A 12,233-nucleotide genomic window follows, 5' to 3' on the forward strand; every position below is an offset into this window, starting at 1 on the left:
CTTGATATTATTTCTTTGACCTGTGTTATTTGGAAGTGTGTTATTCAATCTCCACATATTTTGGGAATCAGTGGAGACTTTTGAGCAGAGGAATAATTTAATTTGATTTGTGCTTTAAAATGATCACTCTGGATAACATGGTAAGAATGAGCTATTTGTCAGATATATTTAGAAGGTACGGCCAGCAGAACTTCCAGATGGATTGAATACATGATGTGAGAGAAGGAGAAATGAAGGACCATTTTTGGAGGCAAAGTTTATAGACACCATGAGTCTAGATGTGGTCACTAAGTGCCTATGGAGAGAGAAAAAACTTCCAAGGACTGATAGCTAGCCCTCAGTGTTCTGATTCTTAAGAGAAAAGGAGAAATCAGAAAAGGAGCCTTGGAAGGAATGGCCAGTGATGTAGGAGGAAGACAAGAAGCATTAACCATGTCTTTTTATTTTGTTTTTTCATGCTTTGATATCCTTTGGCCTTCCTGGCCCTTGAGGGATGGCCCTCTTCAAGGTTGCTTAATTCCTAAAAATGGTAAATAACTCTCCTGGGATTGTGCCTTTCAAAAGCAAGCCAAACCATAGAGTTTACATCCCCATTACCTCCTTTATTAGATTTTTCACATTCTGGGTCACTATTCCCTGCCTTAAACACTCCAGAGTAAGATAACAAACTAAGGACATTCCCTATGTTCCACAGCCCACTGAAATTACTTAAATTTATAAGTTCTAAGCCTGCTTATCTTGTTTTGTCCATTCTCTCTTGTGGAATCCACAATAAAGATTCTTGCCTACATTTCTTTGTTACCCCCTCTGTCTCCTGACTGATTGGTGCTTCCCCATATGGTCCAACATGATATACCATGCCTACTTCTGTTTTTTAACTTTTTATTTAAGTTCAATTTAATTAACATATACTATATTATTAGTTTCAGGGATAGAATTCAGTGTTTCATCGGTTGCCTACAACACCCGTTCTCATTACTTCAAGAGCCCGCCTTAATGTCCATCACCCAGTTACCTCATCCCCCCCACCTCTCTTCCAGAAACTTCTGTTTGTTTCCTATAGTTAAGAGTCTCTTACGGTTTGTCTCCCTGTTTTTTTGTTTTTTGTTTTTTTTAATATTTTATTTATTTGAGAGAGAGAGAGCAAGAGCAAGGTGGAAAGTCAGAGGGAGCGGGAGAAGCAGACTCCTCACTGAGCAGAGAGTCTGATGTGTGACTTAATGAATAAATGAATATGAATAATTTTTTTTGAAATTTAATGACTAAATAAAATTTTTTTGAGTAAAATCTTTAAAAAATTCCACATAGGAGTGAAATCATATAGTATTTGACTTTCTCTGACTTACTTATTTCTTTTTTTAAAAAAAGATTTTATGTCTTTAAGAGAGAGAGAGAGAGAGAGAGAGGACATGAACAGTGGGAAGGGGCAGAAGCAGGCTCCCTGCCAAGCAGGGAACCCAATGCAGGGCTCAATCCCAGGATCCTGGATTATGACCTGAGCCAAAGGCAGATACTTAACTGATGGAGCTATCCAGGTGCCTCCCTGACTTATTTCACTTAGCATGATAACTTCTAGTTCCATCCAGGTTGTTACAAATTGTGAGATTTGATGACTGAGTACTATTCCATTATATACCATAGCTTCTTTATCCATTGATCTGTCGATGGACTTCTGGGCCCTTTACATGGTTCAGCTATTGTGGACATTGCTGTTATATGCAGTGGGGTGTATGTGCCCTTTTAAATCACTATGTTTGTATCTTTTGGATAAATGCCTAAGAGCAATTGCTGAGTTGTAGGGCAGCTCTACTTTTTTAACTTTTTGAGGAACCTCCAAACTGTTTTCCAGAGTGGCTGCACCAGTTTGCATTCCCACCAATAGTGTAAGAGGGTTTCCCTTTGTCCACATCCTTGCCAACATCTATTGTTTCCTGAGTTATTAATTTTAGCCATTCTGAGCAGTGTGAGGTCATATCTTGATTTGTGTTTTCCTGATGCCAAGTGATGTGGACCAATTTTTTCATGTGTCTATTGGCCATTTGTATGTCTTCTTTGGAGAAATGTCTAGTCATGTCTTCTGCCCATTTCTTGACTGAAAATGGGGAAAAACTGAGAACTTTTCCCCTAAGGTCAGGACCACAGCAGAGATGTTCATGCCTACTTTTTCTAGGGAACTGTGAGTATAACAAATTTCTTTCTTCATGATAGTCATTTCTCTATGTGTCTTACCATATCTGATTAAAATGAACTCCAGTTACCCTTAAAATACCAGGAAAGTGTGGTGAGTTTGAAGTCAAGTGAAGACATTGTTCTCAGATAACATAATGGTCAATTATGCTACTATCTGCTTGCAGATCAAGTAGGATGAGCACTGGGAATTAACCATCAGATTCCATTATTGGGCAGCATTTCAATATTGGAAGACTTTTAAGCAGGGAAAAATATAACAATAGTGGAGAAAGGTAAAACTTTGGAGTAAAGACTTTAAAAGATTGAAATTTGTTCCAAACAAGAGAAAAAAAAGCACCCAGCTACATAAAAGGGCAACACAGAAGAGGCAGCATTACAATTCTGAGAAGACCATGCCTGTGTGGCTCAGGTGGTTAAGCATCTGCCTTCAGCTCAGGTCATGATCCCGGGGTGCTGGGATCGAGCCCACGTTGGGTTCCCTGCTCAGCAGGAAGCCTGCTTCTCCATCTGCCTCTGCCTGCTGCTCTGCCTGCTTGTGCTCTCTCTCTGTCAGATGAATAAATAAAATCTTTAAAAATAAAAAATAAGGGTGCCTGGGTGGCTCAGTTGGTTAAGCGACTGCCTTCGGCTCAGGTCATGATCCCAGGGTCCTGGGATCGAGTCCCATATCAGGCTCCCTGCTCCTTGGAGAGTCTGCTTCTCCCTCTGACTTTCTCCCCTCTCATGCTCTTTCTTACTGTCTCACTCTCAAATAAATAAATAAAATCCTAATAAATAAATAAATAAAAATATAAAATAAAAATAAAATTCTTTTTCTTTTAAAAATTTTAAAAGGTTTTTATTTATTTATTTGATAGACAGAGATTACAAGTAGGCAGCGAGGCAGGCAGAGAGAGAGGAGGAAGCAGGTTCCCTGCTGAGCAGAGAGCCCAATGCGGGGCTCGATCCCAGATTCAGATCCTAAGACCATGACCTGAGCCGAAGGCAGAAACTTTAACCCACTGAGCCACCCAGGTGCCCCAATAAAATAAAATTCTGAGAAGACAGAAATATTCTCAGAATGAATAATGAGGTTTTGTAAGTGTATATGTACATAAGAGTGTTTCAATTATAGGTACTGAGCTTCCCATTTGTGATAAAATCTATGACTGCATTGATTTTTGAGGCTTTACAACTTCCTGAGTCAACAAGTTAACTGGCTTGTTAGCTAGTTAAAAAGTCAGATGTGGACAGAACTTGTCTGCAATTATCACCATCTTGGTAGCTTAAACAACTTCCATTTATGTTTTGACAGCATCTGTGAGTCAGGAGTCCGGGGCATGGGTCAACTGGGTTCTCTGCAGAGCTTTAATCTATATGTCAGTTCAGGATCTGTGGTCTCCTTTTAAGGCTTGACGGGGGAGAGAGCTGCTTGTAGGCTCATGTGTTTATTAGCAGCATTAAGATTAAAGCATTTCTTGAGAAAATGTCTACAGTTGGTAAAGTAGAATTGAATTTGGTCAATGTTTTGCTAGTTAATTTTGATTCTGTTGTGGGGAGGATAGGATTTAATCTATTAAATGCCATTATCCATCAGTCTAACCTAATACAATGGTAGGTATATGTCAGCAGAAGTTCATCAACATCCAAATATAAGTGGACATTTGTAAAAAATGTATGATAATGGTTACTCAAACAATGTTTGCAAGAATAGTTAACAAAGAATAACAGTAAGCAGGGAGAATGTATTAGTTTCTTATTGCTTCATAACAAATTATCCCCAAACTTAGTGGCTTAAAACGGCCAACATATTATCATCTTATTTATTTTATTTTCTGTGGGTCAGGAATCTGGGCATGCCTTAGCTGGGTCCTAGCAGCATGGCAATTAGGTGTTGGGCAGAACTGCAGTGTCATCTTTAGACTTAACTAGGGCAGGGTATGCTTTCAAGCTCAAACAGGAGTGCTTGTTGATAGGATTCAGTTCTTCATGGCTATTGAACTGAGGGCCTTACTTCCACGGCTGTTGGCCAGAAGCGGATATCAGTTCCTTGCAAGCTGGGCTTCACTCTGGGGTAGCTCTCCATATGGCAGTTGGTGATCCTTGGGGGAAGCAAGAGAGCAAGAGAGAGTGTTATAGATGGAATCTAATCTTTCTAAAACATAATCTCAAAAGTGATATCCCAGCACTGTTGTCTTACTTTATTCACTGAAAGCTAGTTAGTAAACTCAGCCCCCATAAAAGGCAAGGGAATTATAAAAACAAGCGCATGGACACCAGGAGGGTATCACTGGGAGCCATCTTAGAGGTTTGCCTACTACAGAGAGTGAAACAAACATTAAAAGAATGCTGAGTAGCGTCACTTGATGTTAATGAGACAGAGCTGGGACTGACGAGAAAGAAAAAGCAACTGGTGCTGCACATTCAGAAATTAAGAATAGAGCCTTTCTTTTCCCAAAACTTCAGACACAGGTTAAGAGATGGGGTAGGGGTGCCTTGGTGGCTTAATCAGTTAAACGGCTGCCTTCTGCTGGGGTCATGATATCAGGGTCCTGGGATTGAGCCCCACATCAGGGTCCCTGCTCAGCGCTGCTTCTTCCTCTCCCTCTGCCACTCCCCTTGCTTGTGCTCTCTCATTCTCTGTCAAATAACTCTTAAAAAAAGAGAGAAAGAAAGAAAGAAAGAAAGAAAGAAAAAAAGAATGAATGAAAGACTTCAGACTCTGAGTACTACTACAGCAGCATCAGCATTTACTACCAGGCCCAGCATTGTAAGGGCAACCAGAAATGAAGTGAGAATTGACTTGGGATTCAGAATTTTATCTGAACACCAGCTCTGTTGCAACTATTGGTAGATTCACGCTCTTAGCAAAGTAATTTAAGCTCTTTGGGGTTTATTTTCATTTCTTATAAAATGGGGATGGTAGTATCAAATATTTACTAATTTTATTTGCGAGGATGGTATTGAGAGCCATGATAGTTCCATAATATTAATGGCAATGTTTCTACTGTGCTGCTATAGTGAAAAATAAGGATGTAAAATCTTTGCTTTTTGAACATACTTCCTAATTACTTACAAATTTTATATTAGACGTTTCTGAAAGAGCTTTCCTACTTAGACATAGATTTTAGTGTTTCACTATCATGCATACCTCAAAAGCAAAATATGAATGCAATAAATTCATTTAATTCTAAAGAGGTTTTCTGCATTTTCTAACTTCTCTGAATCATTTTTCAACACAAAATTGTCAATGCCCTATTTTGCTATGACTTCTAACAATATACTTCTCTTAATTCAATATATAAAAATATTTCCATATTTAATCACTACAAAACATTCTTAATGAGATTTCTTTATGTGTATTGTTGAACAGATTAAGGTTGTGCAAACCTGCGCTGTCTCCCTTACAGCACATCCTCAGGCACGAGTTCATAATACACGAGATTGCCATACTGCACACGCCTCTTCTAAAAATTAAAAAAAAAAAAAAAATTAAATTCCCCTCCCTTCCATTGCACATGCATTTAAAAAATATTCTCTGTCTTTTTGTTCTACATTATGATAACTGACTCAACAAGATGTCCCAATAAACTTTTTCTTTTAATTTTTACTTTGAATCAGGAGTGGAATCTTAAAAAGCCACCCACACAGCCCTGAGCTCCGGCATACCCTTGGGCTAAGTGACCTGAAAGAAGGCCTCCGAGGGCGGAGCCCACTTGACGCACTCCGGGAAGCGGAGGACGAGGGGCGGGGCAGCGCGCTCCCGGAAGTGGCGCTGACGTCGCTGTGCGTGCAGGCGGCTGCGTCGGGCTGCAGGAGAAGATGGCGGTCTCCACAGGTCTGTTCCCGGGTTGGGCTGCCTGCATTCCCACTCCAGCCCGGCTTTGCCCCTCTGCCTGCTTTTGGCGGCCGAGTCCTGACTTTATGGGAGAATCCGGAGTGCGCCTTCTCGGACACCTGGCTCCCAGTGGAGCGAAGCCCGGGAGCGGGGAGGGTCCAGGCGAGCAGGGCGCCGGCGCTGAGGGCCCGGGGCGGCCGTCGGGGGCGGCGGGTCGTGCTTGCGCATCGGCCGCGCGCCCGCGGGCTGGGGGCGGGGTGGCTCCGGCGCGGGCGCACTAGCTGGGTCTGGCTGGTGCGGGTCCGATTGCGGAGCGGAAGACGGTGTGGGAGGGAGGAGAGGAGGCCCACGGTGGGCGGTGTCAAACTCAGGCACGGAAGGGTTTCGGGGTAAGGGGCATCCTGGGTAGTGTGGGGATTACGTTCTCTTGGACTTGCCTTTAAATGGGTGGAGGAGAAGAGCACGAAGAAGACTGTTGCTCTTTGTAATAGCGGAAAAATGATGACTATTCTTACCTGACTGAATACGTGTTGTCTTTTTATTCATTTAAATACAAAACTAGTGCAAGTTAAAAGCATGGAGCAAGGAAAAGCTAATTGAAGTGGTGTTTTAGATAGGCTGTTAAACTGTTCTCTTGTACGGTGTACAGTGCTTGGTTTCCAATGAGCACAGACTTTGAAATTAAATATTAACGCTGAAATTTTCAAAGCATGACCATTTTAAAAAATGTTAAAAATGAAAATGTTAAGTTTGACTACTTAAACATACGCTTTTGCTCTTTCATTTTTCTTAGTCATTATTGAAACCAGGTTATAGAACAGTGTGATTTAATTTTTCACGCCGTCATTGCATAATAGAACGAATTTTTAAACCTATATCGTGCTAAAGAATGGTTGCATTGTATGTTACTGTAACTTGTAGTACCTCAGAATACATTCAACATACATTTTAATGAATGTGTCTTTTAAGGCTCATCTTTATTTACAGATGTCATAGGTGATGGGATCCTTAACAGTTTTAGCGTTGGGAAAGTACTTGAGGTCAGAGCGAACTAGTAAAGGATTATTTAAAAAATGAGATTTTACTGTTACAACTGTTTGAAATCCATTGCGCTTGTGAATGGGTCATATCTTTTTAAGCATTGTGCTTAGTACCTATGGGTTCTTGAAAATTTAATAATAAAATGGTGCATTTTAATTTGATAGTTTTCACTTTGCGGATTGCATTGTTTATTTAAACATGATTTTTTCCCCCTAACATTATACCTATAAGAAAGTGTGGAGATATTTTGGAAAGACCAAATATTAGATGACATTAATGGCAGATATTTTTTGTTAACCACTTTTAGGTTTTTTTAAGTCACTTTTAGACATTTTATAATATAAATTATAAAGATGTTGCTGATTATTGGCACATTTCCTTATACATCGAATGCCTATGTTTTCTAGTTTATACTTCAGCATCACAATGTTACATTTTCACTGTTCTTAGATTTATGAAATTTGAAGACTTAGCATAATTAATAAGGATGTAATTTAGGCATTTGGGTTTTCTTAAACCACTGAAATTCATTTTGAAACTATTGCTAAAAACTTGCCCTGGTAAATTTCACTATTCTATTCATTTTATGTGCCTTACAGTATTGACAGTATTGACTTGAGAGGGATAGGAGTGCAGCTTTGGGCTTTTCTTTTCTTTCTTTTCTTTTTTTTTTTTAAGATTTTATTTATTTACTTGACAGAGATCACAAGTAGGCAGAGAGGCAGGCAGAGAGAGAGAAAGGAGGAAGCAGGCTCCCCGCTGAGCAAAGAGCCCAATGCGGGAAGACCCAGAGATCATGACCTGAGCCGAAGGCAGAGGCTTTAACCCACTGAACCACCCAGGCGCCCCTGGGCTTTTTAAATTAAACTTCCTGTTAGCTATATTTTTGTATTTGCTTCTTGGTGGCATGGAAGGGAAATAGTCAGTATATATTTGTGAAATAAATGTGATGTAACTGGAAATTTAAAGTGAGATGAGCTAGATGGATGTAATAATGTACATGTTTGGGGGTGCCTGGCTGGCTCAGTCTGAGCATGGAACTCTTGATTTCGTAGTCTTGGGTTCAAGTCCCATTTTGGGTGTAGAGATTACTAAAAAAAAGAAATAAATAAACTTTGAAAAAAAGAATCATTTAGAAATGTACATAGACAAAATAATCTTGGATAAAATTAGTTATTTGGTAGGCCAAAAAGAAGAGACACCTGACAAATACTTTTTGATCTTTTCTAAGGCAGTATATTTTAATGTGCGTTATCTAAGTCATATACTTTACCCTTCCTCTTATTAGAAGAAAATTGGGGAGAAAAAATTCTGATTAGAATGGGAACTATTGGTTCTCTTGCTTTGCAGATGAGAAGACCGAGGCCTAAAGAAATACAAGATTATACATAGTGATAGACTCGAGATTATAATTCGGGGTTTTTTGTTCTCAGTCTAATGTTCTTTCTATTATGAGGAACTGTGAATTTGTGAATTTCCCTCAAATTTGTGAATATTCCTCAAATCATGAATCTTACTTCCTTTTATGCTTAAGAGTGACTTCCACACTTTTCATTCTAGCAGAATCTTTGTTTCAGACTGTTAAGATTCTTCTTATGAATGGAAATGGGGCTATGGTGGAGACCCACTGCCTGGGTTCACCTTTTCCAAGAGGCATAGTCACTTCTGGGGTTCAAGAGGATTTCATAGGACATAGCTTAAGAAAAACTACTTCAAGGAATAGTAATTTATTAGTACATTTAGTATCTTTGATTAAAAAACTTAATTATATCCCAGCACTAAGAAAAGACATAGATAAAAAAATTTGTGCAAAAAAATACTCCAAAAAATTTTTTTGGGGGGGCACCTGGGTGGCTCATTTGGTTAAGCAACTGTCTTTGGCTCAGGTCATGATCCTGGAGTCCCAGGATCTAGTCCTGCATGGGGTTCCCTGTTCAGCAGGGAGTCTGCTTCTCCCTCTGACCCTCCCCCCTGTAATGTTCTCTCTTCTCTCTTATTCTCTCAAATAAATAAAATCTTAAATTTTTTTTTTTAAATTTTAGAATAGTTCTAGTTTTTTTTTTTTTAAAGATTTTATTTATTTATTTGACAGAGAGAGAGATCACAACAGAGAGAGAGGGGGGAAAGCAAGCTCCCTGCTGAGCAGAGAGCCCAGATGCAGGGCTTAATCCCAGGACCCAGAGATAATGACCTGAGCCAAAGGCAGAGGCTTTAAAGCACTGAGCCCCCCAGGTGCCCTAGAATTGTTGTAGTTTTACAGGGAAGTTGTGAAGATAGTACATAGAAGATTGTACATTAGAGTAACTAATGTACATTTTCTGTCTCAGGATCCCATCTAGGATACATTGTAATATGAAACATTTAAAAATTTCTTATCACTTAAGTTACAGTAGTGTTACACAGTTGTAGTCTGAATGTTGATGATTGTAAAATATCTTTAATGAGAGGTTCAGGAAAAAAATGGAGTCTTTTTCTTTGATAGTGGGTCTGTGTAAGCCATATGGTTGAAAAACAAAACCATAATAAAACTTAATTGCCCTTTTCAGAAGTGGGCAGCATTGTGTTATACAGGAACGAGAACTAGATTAGTATTGTTTTAATTTCCTTCCTCGCCCCTGATAGATTACTGAGGCATGATAGGCATGCCACTGAGTCTCTTAAGCCTTGCTTTCCCCATCCTTTCTATGAAAAGGTTGGACAACATGATTTTCCCCATCTTTAAGATGAAGACAAATGGGCAGAATCTGGGGATTGGAACAGAAGAGATCTGCATATGCAAATTACAACCTACACTCTGGGAACTAAACAATGGAACCGAATTGTAGTAGTCTAGTAAGTGCATTTTCCTCTTGAGACTTATACTAACTGGCCTGATATTTTTCTTTGTCCATTAGGAACCTGCATACTCTTGATACATGCTTGCTCTTGACAATATGATTAAATGATACAACCTTATTATACAGGCAGACATCCCTTTGCATAGTACTACAGAATGGTAAAAATGACCATTCAGACTGAAACTGTTCAAAGCACTTTTTTTTTCTTTTTAAGATTTTGTTTGTTTGTTTAGTTTTTTGAGACAGAGACTGAGAGAGCATGAGTTGGCAGGGGGCTTTGGGAGAGGAAGAGGGACAAACAGACTCCCTGCTGAGCACAGAACCTGATGAGGCTTGATCCCAATACCTTGAGATCATGACCTGAGCCAAAGTAAGATGCTTAACTGACCAAGCCACCCAGGTGCCCCCAAAACAATTTTATTAAGTAAGAAAAATTATTATTCTGTGACTTTTGAAAATGTTTGTTCAGACATTAAAAACTCTTCCTGTGGTTACAAGTGTATAGGAAAATGAAAAAAAAATTACAAAGCTAATATTTGTTTAGTACTCTAAACATGAAACATCAAGAATTAGAGTGTTTTATTTTTTTAAAAATACTTGTTAGGAGTAGTTTGAATAGTACTTCTGTTTTCTAATATAATGGTGGGGCAAGCATCTTTTCAGTGCTTTGATGAATTGTCCTACTTCTAAGGTGGAATCATTTTCAGTATTTTATCCTTTGTGCTTTTTATGTTAGGAAGTAATCTGCGACTTTGTTAATTGTGAAGTGTTTTACTTCCTCTGGAACATTGTCATCCTTTTCTTAAATTACTTCTCTCATATACATCCATAAGCTCTCATTCACAAAGTTTATATGGCTGTTCATCTACAGTCTGTCTACAGTCTACACTTTATGGTCGAGTATTTCTTCTCAACTATTTTCATCTGATTCACATTTCACTTCAGTGTTACCAGTTTTTGTTCTTGCTGCACTTTCAGTTTTCATTTCTTTGTTGTACTTTGATCTTTGTTGGCTAATTTCCTTTTTTGGCCGTTTTTATAGAGTGTCTCATGGGTTTGGGTGCCTGGGTGGCTCAGTGGGTTAAGTGTCTGTCTTCTGCTCAGGTCATGATCTCAGGGTCCGAGGATTGAGCCCTGCATCTGGTTCCCTGCTTGGTGGGGACTCTGCTTCTCTTCTGGTGCCCCCCTGCAACTTGTGCTGTCTCTTCTCATACTGTCTCTCTCTCAAGTAAATAAATAAAGTCTTTAAAAAAATGAGAATGTCACATGAGTTTACCCCTGGCAGACAGGGAGGCAACACTATTATAAGCATTGCTGTCTGTATGTAACTAACAGATGTGCAGTCTGTGCACCAACAGATTTTGAAAGATGTGAAGTGATTGGCCTCTGGTTAGGATGCTCCTCTATTATTTACATAGTGATTTGTGGACTAGGGAGCTAGCAGCAAAGTTTGTACTTAATGCAGTCACCCACAGGAGACTGCTAACTGAAGCTTTACCCATGTTGTTGGGGAACTGGTGTGTTACTTAAATGATGCTAACTGAAGGTCATGCAAATGGAAACTATGGAGAGCAAAGATTATCCTTAGTGGAGACATTTACTTGACAATTATATAGGGAGCTGCTTGACACAAAACTTCGAAGTGGATATATGAGGCTTGTAGACTAGAATAAATGGAATAAAATTCAGTGTTCAAAAGATTGTTTCAAATGTAGTTGACTTTATTAAAGAGTAAGTCTTTGAGGTAACATTATTACCTTCAAATAATATTTGATAATTATAAATATATATGAAAATATATGATATAACAATGTATTTTATATATAATATATAAAGTATATAAAAAAATAAAAATTTGAAGGAACTTCAGGAGTGGTGTTTGTGAGTGACTTAACTCTTATTTACAAAGTCTCGCTGATTTTTGTAAGAGCACATGTTATATTTAGTTTGAGTTAGAGCTCAGCACAGTTTCAGACCACAGGAGAGAAATCCTTAAGGCCTACTTTACATATGTTTTTTTGAAATAGTAGTTCTAATGGAAAGGATGTTATGGATTTTCTAGACTCTGGGCCAAGTTCATTTTACAGATAAGCAATGTTAATCTAGATATGAAATGACTTACATAATTATTTAGCTAGATGTTGAGTCCAGAGCTAGTTTCTTGCTTTCAAGTTCTTTGATACTACTACTTTATTACACTATATTCTATAAACTTTTTGTTTGCGTTTATTTTGTAGAAACTTAACTGTGATTTCCTAAATAAATGCCATTAAGGATCAAGACAAGACACTTCGATGAGTGTAATAGCGTTATAAGTAATTAAAACTAAGGTGTAAATGATTATGTTG

At 38.7% G+C, this 12,233-nt stretch overlaps 1 protein-coding gene across 2 annotated transcripts in view; it reads left to right on the forward strand.

Annotated features, from left to right (window-relative positions):
* The first annotated feature begins 5,932 nt into the window (after positions 1-5,932).
* Positions 5,933-12,233, forward strand: part of UBE2V2 (ubiquitin conjugating enzyme E2 V2) — a 59,949-nt gene continuing 53,648 nt past the window's right edge. Inside the window, exon 1 of one of the 2 annotated variants that reach the window (XM_032315629.1) lies at positions 5,933-6,007. In XM_032315629.1, the coding sequence (XP_032171520.1) occupies positions 5,992-6,007 (16 nt within the window). In that variant the 5' untranslated portion in view covers positions 5,933-5,991. Of the gene's footprint in view, positions 6,008-9,697; positions 9,881-12,233 lie in introns of those variants that run through there. The other variant, XM_032315630.1, reaches the window with a different exon arrangement.

This window comes from Mustela erminea, chromosome 16 (assembly GCF_009829155.1).
Source record: "Mustela erminea isolate mMusErm1 chromosome 16, mMusErm1.Pri, whole genome shotgun sequence".
In the NCBI taxonomy this organism is placed as follows: domain Eukaryota; kingdom Metazoa; phylum Chordata; class Mammalia; order Carnivora; family Mustelidae; genus Mustela; species Mustela erminea.